General features: G+C 36.6%; 1 protein-coding gene across 14 annotated transcripts in view; it reads left to right on the top strand.

Moving 5' to 3' along the window:
• The window catches only part of STXBP5L (syntaxin binding protein 5 like), a 190,956-nt gene that overhangs the window by 136,955 nt on the left and 30,772 nt on the right, over positions 1-23,229 (top strand). For 3 of the 14 annotated variants that reach the window (XM_015295102.4, XM_416550.8, XM_040707153.2), the window contains exons 17-20: positions 237-362; positions 1,475-1,626; positions 3,290-3,361; positions 9,948-10,013. In XM_015295102.4, the coding sequence (XP_015150588.1) occupies positions 237-362; positions 1,475-1,626; positions 3,290-3,361; positions 9,948-10,013 (416 nt within the window). Of the gene's footprint in view, positions 1-236; positions 363-1,474; positions 1,627-3,289; positions 3,362-9,947; positions 10,014-17,985; positions 18,037-23,229 lie in introns of all 14 variants that reach the window. The other 11 variants (XM_015295115.4, XM_015295083.4, XM_040707163.2 and 8 more) reach the window with 6 other exon arrangements.

Raw genomic sequence — 23,229 nt, 5'->3', positions numbered from 1 at the left:
AATTTTCAGATTTATTTCTACAGCAGAAATTAAGGTCAAAGCCTGGAATTCTTCCAAATTATTCATGTTCTGATTGGAAAGCCTAGTCTCAATGTACGGGTATATGCACAATATGCTGCAGTTGTGCATACTGCTGTGGTCTTATTAACGGATTCTGTTTCATTAATATTTTCTCAGGGGAAGAATTTGTATTTCATGGCTCAGTCTGTTTGTCTTTATTTTGCACCTCTTCTTAGTGTTAAGACTCGACCTGTGCGAATGCCTCCTGGATACCAAGCAGATCTTGTTATTCAGTTGGTGTGGGTGGATGGTGAGCCTCCACAACAGATTACCAGTCTTGCTGTAAACTCTGCTTATGGACTGTAAGTAACGCAAAATTAAGGTACATTAATTTGTTGGTTTTTGCACTAAATCATGTACTTTCCAACTAAACTTTGAAGTTCACTGAAGGTATTTGAAGTCAGAGTAAAAATAATCAAAAGATGCTGTAATCCTGACTGTTGGGTAAAAATTACTTGAATTTACATGATGGGTGTAATATGAGATGTTAAACTGTAATTTTCACTGTTATTTTTACTATTCCTGTTTAAAAGACTGAATTGCTTTGCGTCATTCTGTCCATTCTTTCAAGTAAGGTCCAATTCCCTTACAAATTTGAAATTTTAGAAGTTATCTTGAAAGAATCACTGAAGTAAAGTGCATTTTGTAAAAAACGGTGATTGAGTGTTAAATGTCGTTTAACATGATATTATTTTTATCGGAAGTTGTCTTGTGAGAACAGCTTTTTTATGCGTGTACTAATCTCTGTGAGAGCAGCAGAGACCTGAAATTGAAATTTGAAGAAGGAACCTGCCAATACCAAATTATGTATGGAACTTCTTTCTCATTGAGGATTGCCCAGATACATTGATCAGATTAGCTGTGTTGAAGGCATAAAAGACGTGAGCCTTAATGAACGTTAGGTGTCTTAATGAGTATTAGGTGTCTGACTCCCACCAATATTCTGTAAGTCAGTTGACACTTCAGAGACTTCAGAAATTTTACACAGAACAAAAATTCTTACATATATGTGTACATATTTGTGCAAAAATATTGTGTTTGAAGTTTGATTTGTGAATTCTTTGGCCTGGGTTTCCAGATTGTTTCTGTTTATGAACTCTATAACCTTTTGGTCTACTGTTCCAAGGTTCATGTGTTATTTGTGTAAATTGTAGGGTTTTGCGTTATTGCAGTGCATTCTGCACAGAAGGTTAAAGGCGATAGTCTGCTTTCTGGAATGTCAGTTACCATGTTTCAGGACACAATTTTATCAATCCAGCATTACAGATCTGTAATTACAGAAAGTAAGCTTTCAGTACTTTCTGAAGGAAATGTTGCTGCAGAATTCATAGTACTAAATAATAATAATCTTTTGCACCACTTAACTATATATTACTAATACCTCTGAGGAACTTTTTGGTTTTTTTTTTCTCAGAGTGGCATTTGGAAACTGCAATGGCTTGGCTGTTGTGGACTTCATGCAAAAGACCGTACTACTGAGCATGGGAACCCTTGAATTGTATGGATCAAGTGATCCATACCAGCGCCAGCCCCGTTCACCTCGCAAAAGCAAGCAGTTTGCTGCAGGTAGGAATTAAAATATTGTGGTTATGAGCTTGACATTCTTTGATTTTTTTGCCTGTGGCTTTTTATAGTGCTTTTGACATGCATGACTACCTGCCAGCCAATGGAATTTCTATAACTTGACAGAAGAAACCTGATGTGTTCTAAGTACTGATACTTCTTCTCAGAAGCAAAAAGTTTCAGGAAGTTTACTATTTTGGGATGGAAGTAAGCAAATAATTCCCTTCGCTGAGTCTCTAAAAATCATGAGTAGAGAAGTCAACTGCTTCTCTGGCAGTCTCTTGAAGTGTAGTCTTCAAGTGTAGTCTTCGTCTGCTATTTTCTTTCTGTTTTCAGTAAATTCCCTCCAATATGTAAGACTTGAGTTTAAACTTAATTGTACTTTCCGCTAAGTGTTATTTGTTTTTAATTGAATAGGTAGTTGTGATTGGGAAATAACATAGTAACTGGGTACATGCTTTGTAGATAGCAAATTTAGCTCCAATCAGCCACTTTGTTAGCTCCTAATATAAATTTACTAGATACACCTGTACCAAATCTTAAATTTGATGCCAAGAGGATCACATTTGTAATTCATAGCTATTATTATGCATTAAATGTTAGAAACATCAGTTCATCATGGGATTTAAATTTTGCCAGACTTTTTTGGTTATCTAAAAAGTTAACTTGTATGAGGGGAAAAAACAAAACGTTTTAGCTCTGCATATTCCATATTAGTGTACTTGAGTCAGAGACAGTTATGAAATATAATTTGTGAAGCCGCAGAATTTTAGAATTAGATTTTAAAATCTGTTCGGAAACGTTGAATGTTTTTAATATACATATAAAATTATAAAAGCAGGAGATTACAGTGGTTTTATGACATTAGCATTTTCATCAGCAGATCCTACACTAAATCATCAAATCCTATTTCTCCGCTGAGTCAATATAAACTTCTTTTCATTTTCAGTATGATCGTGCTTTTAATAGAAATAAATATTTGGAGAATAAAGAGTAAGTCTTCAGGCCTACTTCCGTCCCTGAAAGACCACTTATCTCACTTTCTAGGCATTTAATCATTGCAAGCTTAGTTCTCATCGTGCCAAGTGTTAAGGATGTAAATTTGGAACAGTTGAGGAAAGAGGAGACAAGCAGCTTTAAGCTATCTTCAGCTTTCCTCTCTGGTTCAGTTAAGCTTACAGCATTTCCCAGCATAATTTGAGCAGCCAAACATAGGCAACATGATGCTGAGCTGTGTACAAAAAATACAGGGTAACTGTTGTAGAAACAGCTATTATCAGCATTACACCATGCAGGATTTCTATGTGTTAGGGACAATCTTGGCTACTCCTTTAAAGCAGTATTCCAGTTGTACTGCTAGAATGGATTCTACTGGGTATATTCTGGGTGGTTGCCAAGAAAGAATATGCTCTTCTAGATTGGTCATAGAAACTATGCATCTGAAAAATGATCCTCAGCTGCTTTCTCACCATCCATCCCACATCCTTTACTCTTTTGGTTATTTTTATTGTTATATCTCCCAATTGGAAGGTAAGCATCTGCTGAAATTTCTTCACCTTGGCTGTTCTAGATGCTGGTTATGGATATCACTTCCTTTCACTTTAGACTGTTTTTTCTCTCTTTCCTCTGCCTGCTGCTGATGCTGGTGTACTGGCATGTTCCAAAGACAACTTTTGCATGCGTGGCCTGTCTAACTTTTATCCAGATTTAACGAAACGGATCCGTACTTCCTATCAGAGTAAGTTCTATAAAGGTTAGGCAAATAGCGTTATAATGATGAGACTATGCCTGACTTAAACCCATGTGTTTGTGCTTTGTAATGTGTTTCTTAAACACATTCAGCATGCATGCAATTTGTTACACTTTGTAATATCAACCATGCTTCATTTTGACAGTTTTCTTTGTTATACAGATTTTTCAGGTCTGTTTTCCTCTTCCAAAACAATCAATGAGAAAGCCTCATTGATTTATATGGGACAAATTTGGCCTTAGAAATAAATTGTCAATAATGTTGTGGTCATGATGAGAGTATTTTCCTTTGGTTTTGTTTTCGTTTCAGTGTACACCTACTTATATGAAGCATTTCTTGTTTTGCAATGGCACTGCCTGGTTATACTTATTAATGAATTCTTCCCTATTCTCAGAAGAGCAATGTGGTTTAAAAATCTGCCAATTGGGTTGCATGCTGTGAAATTTTAAATTTTAATCTTGGTTTGGTACTTGAATATTTGGCTTTGGGGAACCATCCCATGGCTCTGATCTTTAATGGGGAATATAAAGTGGGTATAAAAATACGTACATCAAAGAGTTATGAAAATTAATGTTTTTTATATTTTAAAATTTTGAACTATAGTGATATGTAATTTAAATATTAGCATTCATCACTGCACAATGTGATGAACAAAGCTATAATTAATTTTGCAGAAATGACTGTTCAACCAACAAGCTTTATGTATCTTAATTAACTGTAGTGCTTATATGTAATTAGGTCTCCAGGATGCCTCTTATTCATCTCTTTTTAAAGGGTTTTTTTGCAGAACAACTGGATAGGCAATTTTTCATTGAGTACTCATTGCAGGCAAGATAAAGAAAGGGGTGACGGTTGTTTTAGCATTTCATATAAACACAGAGTTGTATGGCTGTTGAAGTACATTTGTATGCTCACAAAAGAAATTACATTTCACCTCTCTAGATAGATTATTTAGCAACTAATTTCTGTGATTTAGTGTCATAGTACTTCATAAAAAGTAGTCTATTTAGTTAGATGACCAGGCCAGTTAGAAATCTAGCAGCCCATAAAAAAGACTGGTGTAGATTGTTTTATATTTTAATGGTCAGGTCTTGCTAATTACAAGTCTATAAATTAGAACTCAAGGGACAAACTGAAGTCAAAGGTTTATGAGTTTCCAAAAAATAACAACAACAACAACAACAAAAACCCTACAAAAATATTAATGAAGTCTAAGGCCAAAAAGGATCAATAAGTTCAACAAGTTCATCCACAATGACAAATACAGCTCACAGGTTTTAAGAGCTGAATATTTCTAATCTTGTTTCTACATTCAACCCTAAAGGCTCTCTATATACTGCATAGCTGAAATCTGTGATTTTGACTCTTGTTCCTAAGCACTATTAACTCTCTTTCCCCAAAAACTGTTTTGTTTTTGCCTTTGTCGTTCGATACTTACCTAGGAATATGCACTGTCTGGTGCATCTTTCAGACCATTAAGACTAAGAACAAGGCAAGAATGTGTTATGAAGTATAACGTGTCTTAGCTAGTAAGCAGTAGTTAAAAATATCTCCAATCGCTATGTAGTTCTCAAGTTGAGTTTTGCTACTCTTATGAGGGAGAGGACTTTTAAGAGTGTTATTGAGGATGGATTTAGGATTATGATCACAAGCTTGTTCTTGTAAGGGACAATGATAGGAAAAGAAAAATATTTTTGAAACTGTGCTCAAAACTGATACTATCAAGGTAAAAGCAGGAAAAGTTGTGATAATGGTAGGCAGTAGGTCTACAGTATTGAGGATTATATGAATGAAAATTGAAGTTAATGGGAAGGCATATCAGGAGTTGATTCAATTAAAGTAATGAGCTAGGAAGATAATTTCATGAAGGTCAGTTTGAGAGAATCAGACTAGTATTCACTGAAGCCAAAGAAAAGATTGTGTTGTGGTTTAACCCAGTAAGCAGATAAACACCCTTCAGTCATTTGCTTTCTTGACCCCCTCCCAGTGGAATGGGAGGGAGAATCAGAGGGGAAAAAACAGAACCCATAGGTTGAGATAAGAAATATTTAGTAAGATGGAAAAGGAAGGGAGAAATAACAGTAGTGATAATATATGTATACAAAACAAGTGATGTGTGAAACAATTGCTTGCGACCTGCTGACCAATGCCCAGCCAGTCCCCAAGCAGCTGCTGCCCCTTCCAGCCAACTCCCCTCAGTTTTATAGTTTTTCTTCACTTGAAGTCGTACGGTATGGAATATCCCTTTGGCCAGGTTAGCTGAGCTCTCCTGGATCTGTTCCCTCCCAGCTCCTTGTGCCCCCAGTCTCCTTGCTGGAAGGGCAGCATGCAAAGCTGACAAACTGAAACATCCTTGGCTCTGTATAGTGCTGCTCAGCAACAACTAAAACTTCAGTGTGTTATCAACCTTGTTTTTTCCCAAAGCCAAAAGATCATTACACCAGACACTATGAAGAAAATCAGCTCTGTCCCAGCTGAAACAAGACAGATTATCAGTGAGCAGTATACTTTTGTCAGTCATTCTGAAGGTAATTTTCTGCAAGAAACTATCTTATTTTGCACCCAGCCTTTGTATCCAGAATTAACTTGATATTCCAAGAAAAAAAGCAGTAGTATAGATTAAAGTGTCACAGAAGAGAACGGTACTGTTTACTATTTTCAAGTAGAAAAAAAGAGAGAGGATTTCAGGGAGAAGAAAAAAAAGATTATACTTGTGATATTAAGTTCTGGACACTGGTGAGTAAAGTTTAGAAAGACAGGAATACTACTGGAACTTGGTTGGAAGTAAACATAGAAGAGATGTGTTTATGTATCCTTAGGGTAACACAAGATCACCCTGGACGGAGAGATAAAGGGTTGATGTTTCAGTCTGAGGTGTCTTTCAACTGAAGGAGTGGAAAAAAACATCAAGCAGGGGAAAGAAGCAGTGTCCTGAAGATAAGAGATTTGCCAAAGGAAAGACATGATCAACAATGACAAGGTCATCTGATATATGAAGCTCAGTGATGGAATTATTATGAAATGTAACCAATCTGTTGAGAGCTTGATATGAGTGGTATATACTTGTGTGAAGCAAACTCAAAAGGGCCTAGAGTGAACTTTGAGCCTTAAGGCAGCACTTTCAATGGCTTGGGAGGTGGAAATGGGAAGGAAGAAGCACGGGTTGAAAAGGTAGAAAAGGAAATGTAAACACTAGACATATTCTAATGAGAGAGGCTGGATATGTAAACACTTCTTGTGTTTGGTGGCCCCATTCCTTTTTTTTTTTTTTTTTTTTTTTTTTTTGGTAACATCTGCTGGCAACCATCTTCATTTGTAGCAAGACTGTATGCCAAAACAAAATACATTTTCTCTAAAGTAGTGCTGAGCTAAGGTGGAGGAGTGTTGGCTTTTTTTCCTTAACCAGTCAAGATTAAGTTGTACATGTTATTGCCTAGGAGTAGATAGCATACATTTCGATATTAAAACAGATATATTCCCTGCATGTAGAGTGACTGTACTTGCAGTGGACTATAAAACTACAAACTTACAAAATCAGTTTGATCTCCTTATAAAATTCATATCAATAGAAATTCATACCATCTGTCAGCAAAGCAAGAACATAAATAGTTTTTATGAAGCATCCAAAGAGGCAACAGGTTAAACCTGTGTTTATCCATTAGAAAATAGTTTTCAGAGTTCATAGTTTTCACTGAGAAATATCTGTGCCTCCTCCAGGCCTGCCCTTTTAGAGGATGAGGGCAGAGGTAGCCTTGTTGCTAAAGGAAGACACAGAACATTGTGTTATGAGTCGTTACTTATCAGTAATTAACACTTTAAATGACACCTGTCAACACTGTAGAAGCTAAACTGGGTTGAGTTTTAAGTTAACATCTATATTCTGAACAAGCTTCCATTTCCAAAGAATGCATCATATTTAAATATAAAAGAAACAGCATGGTAATTCAGTGTAGAGACTTATGAATTAAAATGATACTGAATTTATTTATTGGCTTGTGAATATTTATGAGAATTTGTTTACAGCTTATTAAATTATAACAAAAAATATGATGGCTTGGGTGCCTTTAGTACATTGAAAGTCTGAATCATGTAATCAGAGATTCAAATTTTAAAATTATTTTAAATTAGTATTATTTCATAAATGTTGTTATTCCCTACTAGACATTACGTTTTCGACCCTTTAATAAAATTTTTGTTTCTTTAATGAAGAAGAAATGGGAATCACAGTAACCTTTGAAAAGTATCCATGAGTTGTCCTTAAAACTACTTTATGCCTCAGAAGGTATGCTTTCACATTGCATAACTTTCATGTTTATAATTTCTTCAAAGTCAAATAATGTCAATGAGTATGTCATCTGACAGGTGTCTGTTTCAAATCCCAAACTCAGTTATTTGCATTTAGTTTGCTGCCATGTTCTTCTTCCTGTAGTTGGACTCAAAATTTGCAGGTTGGCACACAGGTTGGGCCTACAGAACTTAAAAGCAAGAAGTGAAAGTGTTTCTTAATACCTCAGTAGCTGTTGTAGCCTCTCAAAGATTTGAGGGAAACCGAGCTGCATGGAAATACGTATGCAAAATTATTAAAATGGTTTACTTAAAAGGGGAAATAGAAAATAAGCACTAGTACAAAGGAGAGCTTGAGAGGTTCCTTTCTTATCTCAAGAGAATCTCCAATGTTTAATGGAATCAAAGATCAATAAAAATCAAGACATGTTTATTCCTTTCAGTGAATGATTACAGATTATGCAACATATTGTTGCGTAACATCTTCATCTTCTCTCTTAGCGTACATGAGTTTAGATATTACAGAGTCCCTGATTAGGCAAAATGACAAGTAGAAAATGGTTGGAGGAGAAGGTGGTTTGTTTCCCAGAGAAGGAAGCCAACTTGACAAAAAGGAAGGCAAAGAGATGGATTTAGAGCTTTTACGGCTTTGTCTTGAAGCATTAGTAAGGAGACAAAAAATTAGTTGTTCTCAATTTTTTCATCCTTCCTTCCCATTTTGAAGTTATGGACCAAAAAGTACAAAAAGTTAAAAGAATCCCAACTGTATCACATTATTGGAACTGCACTCATTTGTACTATGAGTGTTCCTGGTCCGGTGATTTTGAGCAACCTGAACTAGCAGTAGAGGTCCCTGTTCATAGCAGGGGAGTTGGACTAGATGACCTTTAAAGGTTTCTTCCAACTCATATTGTTCTATGACTCTATTGTTAATTCAATAAGGTTAAAAGAAACTTTGGATATATAGAGGGACGATAAGTAGAACTCAGTGTTTCTAAGCAAGGAAGATTGATGCCAGGGGAAAATTTGCAAGTGGCAGTACTTAAGCAAATCTAAGTGTTCAAGACTAAGACGGTGCTTTTGAAGGACACATAAATCCCCACACTAAATATAAGAGATACCTGTAGAAAAGTGCATGTTCACCATTCTAAAATGCCATATTACGAAAAGCATTTTAAACTTTTGCCGGACATATAGGGATTGTGGTCTTCTCAAGGTGGTTGTTCTTTTTCTTTCAGAACAGTGGTGTGATTTGGTGCTTTTCCTGCATAAGTCAGTGGCACCATTATACCTTGAGCTGTAATACCAATTCTGTAAATTCCCAAAAAGATACTTCTTGTTCAGAAGCAAAATCTTACCTGGGATTTGGCACTGGGGGTTGGAAGTTAATGATCCTTGAGGTCCTTTCGAACTCAAGCCATTCTATGATTGTAACTGTAGCCAAGAGTAACTGTATAGAATTTAGAATGATTTGATTAATCATTGCATCATAGCCATAGTGTCAAATTTTAGGAAACTCCAGTACTGCATTTGGAAAAGAATCAATCTTCATTATTTCATTTTATGTATCTATACCTCACAAAAACTCTCAATGGTCAGCCTGTGGTAAAGGATAGCATCAGCTCAGACGTGCCCAATCTGTGCTAAAGATGGCTGTTAGTTTGATCACAAACAGAAGCTCATGCTTAAGCAGTTTAAGCTAGGATTACATTACTTGCTGCTCGGCTCCATGGTAGACTTCTGCAGATGAGTTCCTCACAAACTTTTCTAAATGATGTGTAAGGTGTCTTGTCTGAAAAACTCCTTGTTATATTCAGACAATACTCTTTTATTCACTTTCCTCTTTCACAAGTGTTCACTCTATTTTTTTTCTTCCTCCCCATGCCCCCCTCACCCCATTTTATGGTTTCTGCTGTGCATTCTGCAGCACATGAAAGTATAGAGCTGATTCCACATCTCTTGCACAGGGAAGACTGATTTTTATGCAAATCACAAACATTTAAATTTTAAACTACATTTACTTGATTTCACTCACAAAGTACAGTGACTCTTCATCTACCCCGAGGCACTTGCAAAACAAATCTGAGTTAGTAAGAGGTGTGGTTTTTGAAGTAGACCTAAATTTCTGTAGGGACAGCCTGATAACTACAGTTATTCTGAAATAGGTATTTCCCTCACGTTTCCCGCTGTTCCTTTCTCCACTATGACTTTGAAGTGCAGAATATCAACGCAGAAAGCTGAAGCATGCCCTGTTAGATTGTAACTTAACTTTTTAACTCCATTTTTTCAGGCCTGACTGAACTCAGTGACAGTCCAGTTTCCCTGGAGCTAGAGCGTTGCAAGTCTCCCACTTCAGGTAAAGGTGATTGGCTTCTCTTCCTGCAGTCTGTATAAGCCATTCATGTCATGCATCGCTGTATTTCATTAATCCCTAAGAAGTGAAGTGTATAATCACAGATCCAAAGGGAAGAATTTACTGGAGAAGTGCTTGTATATAGTGCAATGAAATCCAAAATCTGTTCATTTAGAGAAAAATAATTAGTATGTGGGGCATCTTGAAGTGAAGAGTATGTAAACACTGGAGCTGATGCAGTACAGACATACCTTATATCTCACATGAACTCAGCACTTTTGTCAGAGGATTGCTTCTCTGTTTTCGTAAAAGGCTTTGTCTTTTAGTAGGGAATCCCTGTGACTTTGTGTTAAAACACATAAGTGCACATAGAAAAATTGTTTGAAAAGAACCCCTCAATGCCTCAGTGTTGTAATTTACAGTGGAAACATAACCTTAAACAAAAAATGTTAGTTTATCATTTTGACCCTGCCCTGAAATCCTGGCCATTTAAAAATTTACAAATGTTTCTAATCTTACCTGTAGTCCTTCAGAATGTGGAGTTAGCACATTCCTAGAGACTTTTTCTGCACGTGCCTGGTCTGCACTGATCTCTTTTAATGTGAGTTCGGTGTCTTAAACTTGGTTGCTTACAACTGTTTTCTAATAGTTGACTTTTAAGTGTGTTAGAAGATAAGCACGTGTAGCTTTGATACGTTAATTTTGTTTATGGTTTGTATATCACAGTTCTTTACCTTCTAGGTTGGTAAATATTGGTAGATACTTTTTTTCCTTAGTTATGTAAAAATTGTTCAGAAATGTGCCATTCAAATCCTTTATTATTTCACATATTCTATTTTATGGGATAATTTTATCCCATTTATTATGGGACACAGTCACCTCAAACGTAGCACAGTATTTAATAATCTACAAAAATCTGAAGCCAAAAAAATGTTCATGTGACATGTGAAGAACTAAAATAAAAACAGTTGTTTTATAATAAATGTACATTTCCTTTTGTTGTTGCAACCCAATTGGTGTAGACATGGAATATCTTAGTGCTAAAACAGTATTGATAAAGCTGTAGGGGCTCAGACTCTTGAGGTTGGCTCAGAAAGTTGTTATAAGGAACTTATTTTTTAAAAGATGACACAGTAAAATTAGACCATTTATTTTGTGGACCACTGGGATCCATCCTTTCAGACCTTTCCAGAAGTCTGGAGACTTCAGACTCCAGAAACAGGGTACAAATTCTCTTTTTTACTGAAAACTAAGAGATCCTGATGTGGTAAACATACATGCATGTGATGAGTTTTATAATAATGTGTGAAGTCCATAGCATGTTATGTTTTCTGTAGTTAAAATTGATTTTTCCCTCTATGATTAATCAAAAATAGAAGATTTATATAAAATTTTATTAATTTGCTCTGCAGTTAATTCTGCTTTTCTGTTCTGGAGGACATGCAGCAAGGAAAAATGTCTGACTTATGAATGTTTCTGGTTTTAGCCTTTTGTGTTCTTCAAGCTACGTTTGAATACTTAAAATTTTGCAAAATTAACTGCTGTCTAAAATAGAAATTACTTCTACTGTGACTGATATTATTTTTTAAGCATACATCTTGTAAAACTGGATAAAATTCAAACTAAACATCCAGAGAAACCAACCTCAAAATTGTGACCACCAAGCATCTGGGAGCACTACTACCTTGTGCTTCTGAACACATCCTCACAACCACTGTTTTTGCACTGACTAGTATTTTTCCCATCATATGATAAAACTGGTTGATATGTATAATAATGGATTCACTTGACAGGGTCCTTTTTCTTCCAGTCTTGCCTTTGATATCTTTAAAGTTCATGGTATGCAAACTGTGTGATGGAACTGTGCTATACTCTTAGACTCCCATGATGTCTTTGTAAAACCAGCCACCATGTATCTCTACTAGATAGACTAAGACTTAATCCTTCAGAAATTTAGCAAAAACAGTAAGGGCAGTTGGGTAATAAGTCTTATGATTCAAGTTGCTGCCCAGTGAGATTCACACTGGGTGTATCTACATCACAGCTGTTGGGATTGATTTATTGCAATTCTCTACAGTTAGCGGGCCATATCAGTGTCAGATCTTCACTGTCAGTGGAGTTCATGCTAGCTGCTGACCTTGAGTATGTGCAATGCATGTAAGATAACATACAGCTGGAGGATGCTGGTCTACATGACAAACCATACTCTTGCTGACATACAGGGGAGCAACCTGATCCTTGGTTCCATCACAACAGGAATGATATGGGGAACTACACTGCTTTGACTGAAGCACAGTCTTCAGGAAGGATTGCTCTAGCATTCTAATTGCTGGTATAGATACAAACAGTTTCACTTTCGAGAGTGCTGTTAGTAACTTGGTCTGATTTAAGTTCCAGCTAGGCCCCTAGAACAGTGTTGATGAAAGCTTTTTCAAGAACTTAAACAATCACTTGCCTCCTCATCTCTTGGTCAGATCCTGAACATTGCTGAGTCTACCTGGACTATCTGGCCATCTTTGTTTTCCTGAAAAACCTATGTTGCCTCTAACATCCCACTACTTGTAGATATTTTAACCTCTAACTGAGGTTCTACAATAAGAGCCAGTGTCAACTCAGTAATTTAGTTTTGTTTCTCTATTTTGCCAAGTCAAAATTAGACATTTGTGTTCTATTGCTGATGTGAGTGTTATAGCACTGAGCAAAAGACATAATGCTGAAAATTAATCCTCATTGTATTTGCATGGCTGTTTTCTAGTTCAGAACAAATCAAACTTCTTCCATTAAGCAACACTTTAAACCTGTTCAGTAAGGCTGTCTGTTCGGGTATTCCTCCTGTAAAATTTGGGAAAGCATGGCTTTGCAGAGAAAAGTGAGAAAACAACACTTTCCAGTCTAGAGCATGAAATTGATCACATTGCCACACGGGTAGTAGCAAGTGAGGAAATAATCAGCTTTTCATAGTAAGTATGATAGAGGAAAAGAATGGTCTTTCTTAAACACTGTTATCTTCTTTTAATTAAATTACCATTTAGATAATACAATAATGCATTTCCAATACTGTACAGGAAGACAAAGAGTTAATAGATGCATTTGTAAAACTCTTCTTATTTGTGAATATCTGAGAGGTGGCAGTTCCCATTGTAAGTAAATATATAGTGAATATAACAGTGTATGTGTAGAGTAACACTTCTAAAAATAGAAAAATGAGAAACATTAATAAAACACTTGTCTTTATGAAGTATTTCATGGGCACAATGATGCAGTACAACATGTCATATAATGGTATTTGATTGGCTTTAAAAAAAATCTCAGATCACATCAAGGAAGGTGGAAATGAGCTTTTTCAGGACCATCAGAATACCTTGTTCTTACTCATGCATACCATATTCTTTTGATGAAGAACGTCAAGCATTTTGATTGTCATTTTTGATTTTCAGTTCAAAAGCTAGGGCTTTGTACTTCCTTAATTCCATGATAGATTCAGAGGGTTCAGTGTTTCTAAAATACAATTTTTAAAAACTCTCAGAGGCCTCATAAACCCTTACAGTGTAAATGATTATCCAGTGCTGGAGTTAATTACTATGTGGTATACTACAAAACAGTACCCACCAGAATAAACTTAAGCTTTATTTTGATCAAGTAAAGGAGACTTATTCAAGGGCTTTTAGGAATACAGTTTTACTGTTCCTTGTTTCTTTTAGCCATTTTGTATTTCAGCATATAGCTGAGAACACAGTGAGCACAAGGAAATATATCTTTGAGAGGTCATTTCACATAATTTCCCATTTCACTTTACACAATATAGACTTCTCTCAAAGATTAGAAAGAAAGAATGTGGTTGGTCCATGTCTGGGAGAGCAACTTCTGAAATGTGAGTTTTGAAACAAAAATGTATTTGTGTTTGTTCTTAAGAAATCACCAGCATACTGGTGGCTCATATCCAGAAGGCTGTTCTGAAAGTACTATCTTCTGTTTTCTTATGTTGGCCCACAACATCAGAAGCAGATGTTGGTGGTATGGCCCTAGAGGTTGAACCTTCCTCCTGTATTCCATGACATGTTGTTGCAGTGTGACAGATGGCAGCAAAGGGGCAATCTGACAAAATGGCGTCTGACATGGGAGTGTGGATGAAGTAAAGGTGGTGTAATTAAATTCTTCCATGCTGAAAAAATGGCACCCATTGACATTCACTGACTCATGCTGAATGTTTATGGAGACCTAACAGTGGATGTCAATACAGTGAGGCTGTGGGTTGTGTGTTTCAGCAGTAGCAACGTGCTCATTGCAGGTGAAAAAGCATAGTTAATGGTGGTAACTATGTTCAAGAAGAGTATTTTGTAACTGAGAATGTGCTCTGTCAAATACTGCTATTGTGCTCTTTGTATCTGTTGTAGTTTCCATATAAATAAATAGAAGACATTACTTTTGTAGTGACCTACATATGTTTAAGATAATAGCAATTAGAGAAGGCTGCCTACAGACTTCCACGGTTGATTTCTGTGAGCTTTGGAACAGGTTCTTAAGGCAAGATTACTGGTTCTTATGACTTCCAACTGCTATTGTCTTGACTTATTGCACTGATTACATCAACAGATGAAGCCCATACCATGCCAACTTCCTGTTTTCTTACATGAAGCGCTTTTTATACAGCTTAGTTTCAAGAATAACACTAGGAAGTTTTTAATAGTCACTCCTCAACTTTTGTGTAATGACAAAGTAGCTGAAGAGATTTGATTCCATTTGAAAATTGCTTGCTTGCTTGTTTTCCACAAGAATACATACATTCCAAAACATTGTGTGTGAAAACAGTGTAATATTTTTTAAACATGATTATCAATTACAGTGGCAACGTAAGCATTTCTTCTTGTTTACATTACATTAAAAAGAGCCCTTATTAGTCAGAAGTTGTTAAAGAGATCCTAGACTGAGCATAGGGCACATTTGATGACTCTTTTCCAGTGTTTCTGATCAGATGAATTAATGCTTACTTAGTATCTCAAGAAAGGATGTGTATGTCAGGGATTAGCAGGGAGCAGTATGACTGATGAAAGGTAAGAAACCAGGAGATGGGACTGGGCCACAGTGTGGAGCTTGAGTGCATTGTCAAGGGCAGGCCTCTGCAGCCTGGGGTTTTGAAGGACTGGAGCTCACTGCTGGGACATGACAGGGACCAGCAACAACCTGTAGACCACAAAGGCAGGTGGTAAGTGAGGGAGCAGGGCAAAACACAGCCCTGGTCTGCCAGGCAAGTCCAGGAGAGAATGTCAGTGTGTGAGTCTGGGTCCAAATCAGCCACAGGCATGGCAGATACATGACAGGGCAGAGCCGAGTTAGGCCCTGTGTCTTACCTTGCGCTATGGCACCACAATTTTTGCCAGCTGCCTCCAGCATAAATGCAAAGTAACGAACAGTTCTGCTAGCCTCCTGAGCCATTATGCTCTACTTCATTCTTAAATTAAACTGGTTTTCATAAGCTCATTCTCAGCAAGATGTGAGGCCATACTATGCATGATCCTTCTTTATTAGGAATGTAGAGATAGTAAAATAAACATGTTTTGGGAATTAAAAATAGTTCACATAGTAATATCTGTATTCCTATCAGTTTATTATTAAAATGACATCCCCCCCTGGTCTAGTGGTTGGTGACCCTGTACAAGGCAGGGGGGTTGAAACTAGATGATCATTGTGGTCCTTTTCAACCCAGGCCATTCTACGATTCTATGATTCCTTCATTTCCTAATGTTGTGTGTCTCCTTTCTACTTTAACCCCCTTCTTACCATGTTCCCTGCTACAAAAGAATTCCACACCCATGCCTCTGTTTTACCCATTTTTTCCAAGATCAGGATGCCTATACTGTCCTTGTACCCATAGCCCAACTCATAAGATGTTTACTCCCTTTGTTTCCCAGCTACAGTTCTTTCAGCATCCTGTGCCTGTTAGTTTGCAGCATTCAGTACAATATGTCTGTTTTGTCTGGGAGCAGCTGCAGGAGCTCACAAATTGAGTCCAGGGGAATCAAAAGGTTTACTTTCTTTGTACCTCCTGCATGAGCCTGCACACAGATAATTGGGAGCTATTTCTGCAGTCTCCCAGTTCATACATACATGACGCAGTTTGAAAATAGCTTTGAAAAAAGTTTTGAAAAAAAGAAAGTTTGTAAAAAAGAATCCCATTATACAGGAGTAGCTGTAATACTGAAATAGGAGAGCTTAAACCACCTGTTTATTAAGCCCAAAGCCTTCCTGACAGCACTAATGAGGTTCCCGTAATGCTAAATGTAGTTAGGTTTTATACTTCTGAAATAGCCCAATTTAGACTGTTGTCCCTGCAACCTTCCCTAGGAATTAGAAATCTTCTTCTTTAGGGAGGCTGCTTGGGCAAGACGTTGTCACTTCCTGAAAACAAAAGGAGATCATATTGCAAGTGCATTTTTTTTTCCTGTATAACAAGGCACTGGTTTTGTGAAGAAGTAACCTCTGTTCTCAGTGTGAAATTATATGACGGCTCTCCACATGAATGGAATGCTTTTCAAAGGCTCTTCTAAAAATTTGCTTGGCTTTTGTGTTAGTGCCTAAAATGGATACACAAGCCAAATACTTGGTGTCAAAATTACATAGTTTTCACATAGTGATATTAAGAATGTATATTTTTATGTTGGATTGATCTGAAGTGATCTCCTCACTTTGCTTTAAAGCATCCAGTTAAAGTGACACCCAGAAATGGATTGGCATAAGGGTTGTGCTGCTTCTGTTGATATCAAAAGGTTGCTCAGGAGTCAGAAAGGCTCCTCAACTCTTCTCCAGGGGACAAACAAAACAATCATGGGTGACATATGATATTTTCATCTGCCAAATTGATGGCTCTGTAGTTTATGACATTGTAGGATTCTTTCAGGGGCTCTGTGACTTGAAATGGTAAGTGGCTGTTCTGGGCATCCTTCTGACCTAAAAGCTTATTAAATGGAAATTACAAAGGACTTGTTCCTTACATTCATACGTCCCAGTGTTCCTATCACTGTTGTACCTACTATGTGGGACTTGGGGTTTTTTTTTTAGAAAATTCATTGTTCTTTACCAATGACAGACAGTATGGGTAAAGCCAGAAGACAGTGTGAAAAAACTGAATGAAAACAAAATAAAAGAACCATATTGGAAATGAAGTCTTCTGAGTAAATAATAAAAGATTTCTTAAGGCATTCTTTTAACAAATTTAATACTTTTTGACTGCTACAAGACATGCTTCATTTCAGTTCTCTGGTGTTCATTGTTTTAAAATGTGCTCATGTGTAAGGAAATGAAAACATTTTTGAACAGAAGCAAAATAATAGTTTTGTTTTGTATTCAAAATGCAACAGATAATTAAATCTTCAGCAAACTGAGTGCAATATTTTGATGTCTGAATAACGCTACATTTTATCCTGAAGCTGCTGTATTTCGTTTCTGTTCAATGTCTTCTTTTCTGTAGTCTATACAATATTGTGTTTTGTCTCCATTACCACTACAATATGCCCTCTCTTTTTCAAATGATATCTTGAGTATGATCTCATCAGAACTCATAATTTCATTGTGCCCTCTTAAATAAATTGGTTTCCAGATGTTTAAATATTTGTGATATGCTGTATAACCAGCAATTGCAATATCTGCCTCAATCTCATTTGTGATTTTTCTTTACCATTCCAGTCATCTCAAGGTAAGATATTGCAGCGCACAGCCAAAGCTATGTATAGCACCATTCATTTATTGAGAGCTGGATTAATGTTTTTTCCAGGACTTTTTTGTCTAGCTACATTCGTTCTTCTGAATGGTGTACATGAAAATATTTAAACCATTATTCTGTTTTACGTGCTGATTTAAAAATATGTATGCTACAAACTTTCAGCATGATGTTAACCAGAAGGTGGCATGTTGTTTACCCTCGCTCCTTTTTCTTTGTTAACTATTAACAACTGCCTTTCTCCTTTTTCTGTTGTTTCAGTTAAAGGATCAAGAAAGTTAAGTCTGCCAACAGATCTTAAGACTGATCTTGGTACGGTAGGCGAAAGCCAACAGCTTTAAACTTCCTTATATTCATTGGCAAGACATTTTACCAACTAATCCATAGATAACACAATAACCTTGGAGGCTGTGTCTGAAAAGGCTTTCTAAAAACCACCTATTAACCCATACAGTTCTGTTGGCAGTTCTCGGCATTTTGGTTGTTTAATATTCATTTATTTCATGTAGATACATTTTGCTAATTGTTACACACCACGTGTGTAATATTTTTTGATGAAGTGGCTCCTGAACCTTTGACACATGTGAACCATTATAACTGATTGTCAGCAATGTTTATCTCTGCCTATAACAGCCACTGCATGTGCTAGTCTGTTTTCTTTATTTGAAGTACAAATTCTGTGCCACAACAGTAATAAGGCAGTTGAATACATATATTTTATGGTTTTTGAGCTTTGGAGAAGTAAATCAGAAACCAGTCATTTGTGTCTCAGACCTTTCCTCATGACTTACCTTAGCCAACTGTTAAGTGCACTGTTAGTCATAACATTTTTCTCAGTTCTTCTTTAACATTTCACTAGAAATGCATTGTAAATGAAAGCAGAAATTTCACCCTGGGAAACTTAAAATGAAAATTTAAGATCCTGCATAACCTTAAAAAAATATTTGGGGCAGATGACTCCCTCTCAAATATGCGTGTAGGGAGAATTGTTCCTGGCATTTAGGGAAGAGTGTATGATTCATGCAAACATTTTTATAATTATTTTTCATATTCTCACTGTCAAGGAGTCCTTTCTAGTTTTGCTCTCATGGGAAGTTTCTCATGTGAGATGACTGAAAAATAAATGTGTAGCCATGCCTCGTTACCCTGAATGTCTCTTTAGAGATAGAAACTGAAGTTGGATCATATTCTTGCATAATGCAACTGAACTTAATTTCTGTCACTGGCATCTTGTGCATGTATAAACCAATGTACCACTGTTCCCCAAGGCAAAAGTCAAGGGAATAAATATGCCTTCAACATTATAAATGACTGAGGAACATAGAAAATCACTAATAGCTCCTGACAAAGATTAAGTAAATAAAAGTTGCAAAATCATTGGGAAATTCAGTCCAGATTGTGCAGATCACAGTGTACAGATTGAATTAGTTGAAGTAATTTGTCCCATCATTAACAATGATGTTTGAGAAACTAAGGTTGTAGGAAAACATCCAAAAAAATGGAGTGGAAAATTATAAAACTAATGCTCCAAAAAGGTAAAAAAGAGTAATGCAGACACCTTTAAAATTATTTTTACCACGAAGTAAGTGGTCAATTATTATCAGTGAAGGAGCATTGAAATAGTTCTAGAGTAGAATATAAGGCTAAACTATATCCTGTAAGTTGAACTTCTTTTTGTTATTCTTATTTAAAAAGATCATCTTGAAAGACACGTAGTCTGAAACAAACATAGATTATGTTAGCTGAACTGAAATTCCTGAAACATAAGACAAGGAAAAGACAAATTTGATGTGCAAAAGACTGAAATTATAGGTATTTAACAAAGCAAGAAATGTATCAGTGTAACTAGAAGTGGTGAGGACTTCACTGTATACTATAGAAATCAATATTAATATTTTATTCTGTACAGTATCTTGAGACAGACAACTTTCACGTGTCAGAGGAAATAAAATGTCTTACCTACAGTTTTCTTACAATCCTACTGGACAATAGTGTAAGCATTGTCCAGATTATATTTTAAAAATGAAGGCGTTTTTATAAAGAAAGAAAGAAAGAAAAAGAAAGAAAGAAAGAAAAAGAAAGAAAGAAAAAGAAAGAAAGAAAGAAAGAAAGGGAGAAAGGGAGAAAGGGAGAAAGAAAAAGAAAGAAAGAAGGAAAGAAAGAAGGAAAGAAAGAAAGAAAGAAAGAAAGAAAAAGAAAAAAGAAAAAACCCTGCCCAACTCCTCACAGTTCTATTGCTTAGCATGGCATCAGATGGTACGGGACATCCCTTTGGTCAGTTTGGGTCAGCTGTACTGCTTGTGTCCTCTCCTGTCTCCTTGTGTACCCCGCTCCCCTTGCTGGCAGGGCAATACCAGAAGCTGTAAAGTCTTTGACTTAGTGTAAGCACTGCCCAACAACTAAAACATTATATTCATCCTAAATCTAAAATACAGCACCATGCCAGCTACCAGGAAGAAAATTAACTCTATCCCAGCTGAAACCAAGACAAGAGTGAATATTTGTATCTGTGATTTCAAAACAGTCCTGTTTCTACCATTCCTCTAATTACCTGCACTTGTTATTTTAGAATAATATTGAAGAAGGTCAACTTGAACTGAAAATAAGTGTAAGGAGGTCAATTTCAACATTCTGCAGATGTTGGAAAAAATATTCTTACAGGCCAAGAAGTATCACCAAATTTTCACCTAAGTGCTCTGTTTGCTGTTTGTTTGTTGTCACTACTGCAGTTACTGGGTGATAGATTGCTAAGAATGAACCCTGTGGAAGCAGCATTCAGTGCATAAACTGGCAGTTACTCGTGAAAAATCAGCTGAAGAAGGGTTTAAAAAAAAAAGAAAAAAGAAAGAAAACAAAAAGCTTCTTTCTGTTCTGCTTCTTTGCTACCTTGGAAGGGCAGAAGATTCCTGTAAAATACTGTAGTCATTAAGACTGCGCTGTAGATAGCCCAGTTTACAACTGGCTGGAAAACTTTATGCATTTATTTATTTATTTTCATGTAAGGAGCTAAATTTAAATGAGAGTTCCTGGAAGAGGTGATGAATAATGTCTGCATTTCATTTATTTCTGTGCCAAATGTCCTAGCTGTGCTAGTAGAGCTCTTAGGGATTATTTATCCACTGCTGGCTATGGTCTGAGTCTGTACCATAATCTTAATGTTCTGGGGATAACGAGGCTGTCCGGCCTATGCTTGTATTTCAGGTACTCGAGTCACCACTTTCAAATAGTAAGATGGATTGTGCATCCATTCCATCTGCTCTGGCTTGCAGGTTTTCATAGAGTACTGATATACATCACCTGCTCTCAGCACTGACTGCAGTTAATTGGGAAATACATTATCATCTGGCAGCTTACAGTTCTGCTCCCTTCTTTGGGTCTGGCTTGTGTAGTGTCCTTGCTTTCACTTTGCTTTGAATTAAAGCAGGAGAGGTTGAATCTGTTTTGTGCAGAGGTGCTACCACTGCTGGCAAATGCTCCGGGAGCTATTTGCAAGTATTTAAAGAAATAATGTGTGATTCTGTGACTGACAGTGTCTTGTTAAGCCTTGTCATAATTTTCATCACGTAAAGGTATGCTGGGACTCCATTTTGATGTTCATATGACTGGGAACTTAGTTGAATACAGTATCTTTTTATTTTGATGTAGTGATTAATACCTCTTGTGGCTGAGGAACTTGTCATTTGTGGATACCGTATTTCCACAGAAATGTGAGAATATAACAGATGTGGTGAGACATTACAACCTCTTGATAGCTTTAGCTACTATAAATCATTGTAGCCCAAATGTTTATTTGGATTGGCCAGGAGGAAGATGGTAACATTGTTGTTGCATATACTGTACAACTTCCTTGTTGTCCTTCAGTATTTAAAAGGAGCTTATAAACAAGATGGAGACCAGCTTTTACAGCATCTGATAGTGATAGAACAGGGGGAATGCTTTTAAACTTAAGTTCCAACCCCTCTGCCACAGGCAGGGCCACCAACCTCCAGATCTGATTCTAGAGCAGGTTGCTCATGGCCCCATCCAACCTGATCTTGAACACCTCCAGGGGACAGGACATCCACAACCTCTCTGGGCTGCCTGTTCCAGCACCTCACCACCCTCTCTGTAAAGAACTTCCCCCTGACATCCAATCTAAACCTTCCCTACTTGAGCTTAAAACATTCTGAAATCCGAGGCAAACACATACAACTGCTTTTATGTCAAAGTTTTCTGACTTTGCCTCACCAGCCACTTTGATCATCAGATAATATTTTTCCTCTTAGGAAGTATTTCTGCTCATTTCCTTAAAAACCTTTAAAATTTCCAGGTGATCACAGGGAGTTAAACACAAACACCAACAAAAATGGAGGAACTCAGTAACTGCCAATTTTTATTTAATTCCTATGAACAGATGGTCTCACTGTAGGAATTTGTGCTATCACCTACACTTTATTAGCCAAAGAAGAAAGAAAATGCAAATAGAGGCAGCCATTTTTCTTTCTTCTTTTTAAGCTGTGATCTTCAAAAGATTAATATAATTTCCTATGCTTTCTGCAGACGCTTATAAGGAGTAAATGAATTCTTAACATAACTCAAAGATAATGTCTCCCATTTTATACAGAAGTGAAAAACTAGACAATGTACCAAATAAGCTCACATTTTTCAAGGATTTGAGAAAAGCCTTCTGATGCAGAGACCCAAAAGCTTTAATATTAAAAGTTGAGTTCATAAAGCACAGTTGTAGGATCCAGACAAAGGAGCTTTGTTTTTAGCTTTGTTTTCTATTTTATGCATGTACCAGGCTTGTGGAATCTGATAGATTTTTCTTTCCTCGAGTATTTATGTATATAATGATTGTAGTATGATAATATCCATCATTTGTTTTCTTTGTACTTAACTCATTGAAAGGAAGGTGTTGCTTTCTGGATGCTACTAATTGTATGAAACCATACCCATAGGTCATAAAGACTTCATTTTTATTTTAGGGATGAGCAGTAGGGCTACAGTAATTCCTGCTTTACGCTTTCAAGGTAGTTTACTGCAGGTGTTATTAGAGTTGTAGTAGATATTGCTTTCTAGTTACTATTTCTTATGCTGCTTCAGAAGCTGCCTCAGGACAAACAGTATGCATTCAACTGGCAAAATTGTGTAGCTTTTAATCTGTTTTTGCTCACTGCCTCACTTGATAAACTGGTTGATCTGTAGTGGAGCGTTCTCTGCTAATATCTCTGGATCTGTAATTTTGTTTGCAGTGTTGAAAGACATTTGTGAAAGCTCAAAATCATAAAAGTTGCTTTCCTCCTCGGCCTGACGTTCTTAGAAAAAGCAATATAGACATCCAGCTTTAACAATGCTTTGTTTGAATTACTAAGCAGTATACACTGAGAATTATATGTATTTTTACACGCAAAGGAACTTACAGCCTGTCCAGTATAGGTTTTTTTCCAGATGGCAGTGTAATTTCTGTTTGCTTTTTGATCTGAAAATACTAGCTGATCTGAGAGATCATCTGAATTCTGCTTA

Source organism: Gallus gallus, chromosome 1, assembly GCF_016699485.2.
Source record: "Gallus gallus isolate bGalGal1 chromosome 1, bGalGal1.mat.broiler.GRCg7b, whole genome shotgun sequence".
Lineage (NCBI taxonomy): Eukaryota > Metazoa > Chordata > Aves > Galliformes > Phasianidae > Gallus > Gallus gallus.
The sequence above is the reverse complement of the archived record's forward strand: the minus strand, read 5'-3'. Positions and strand labels throughout refer to the sequence as shown.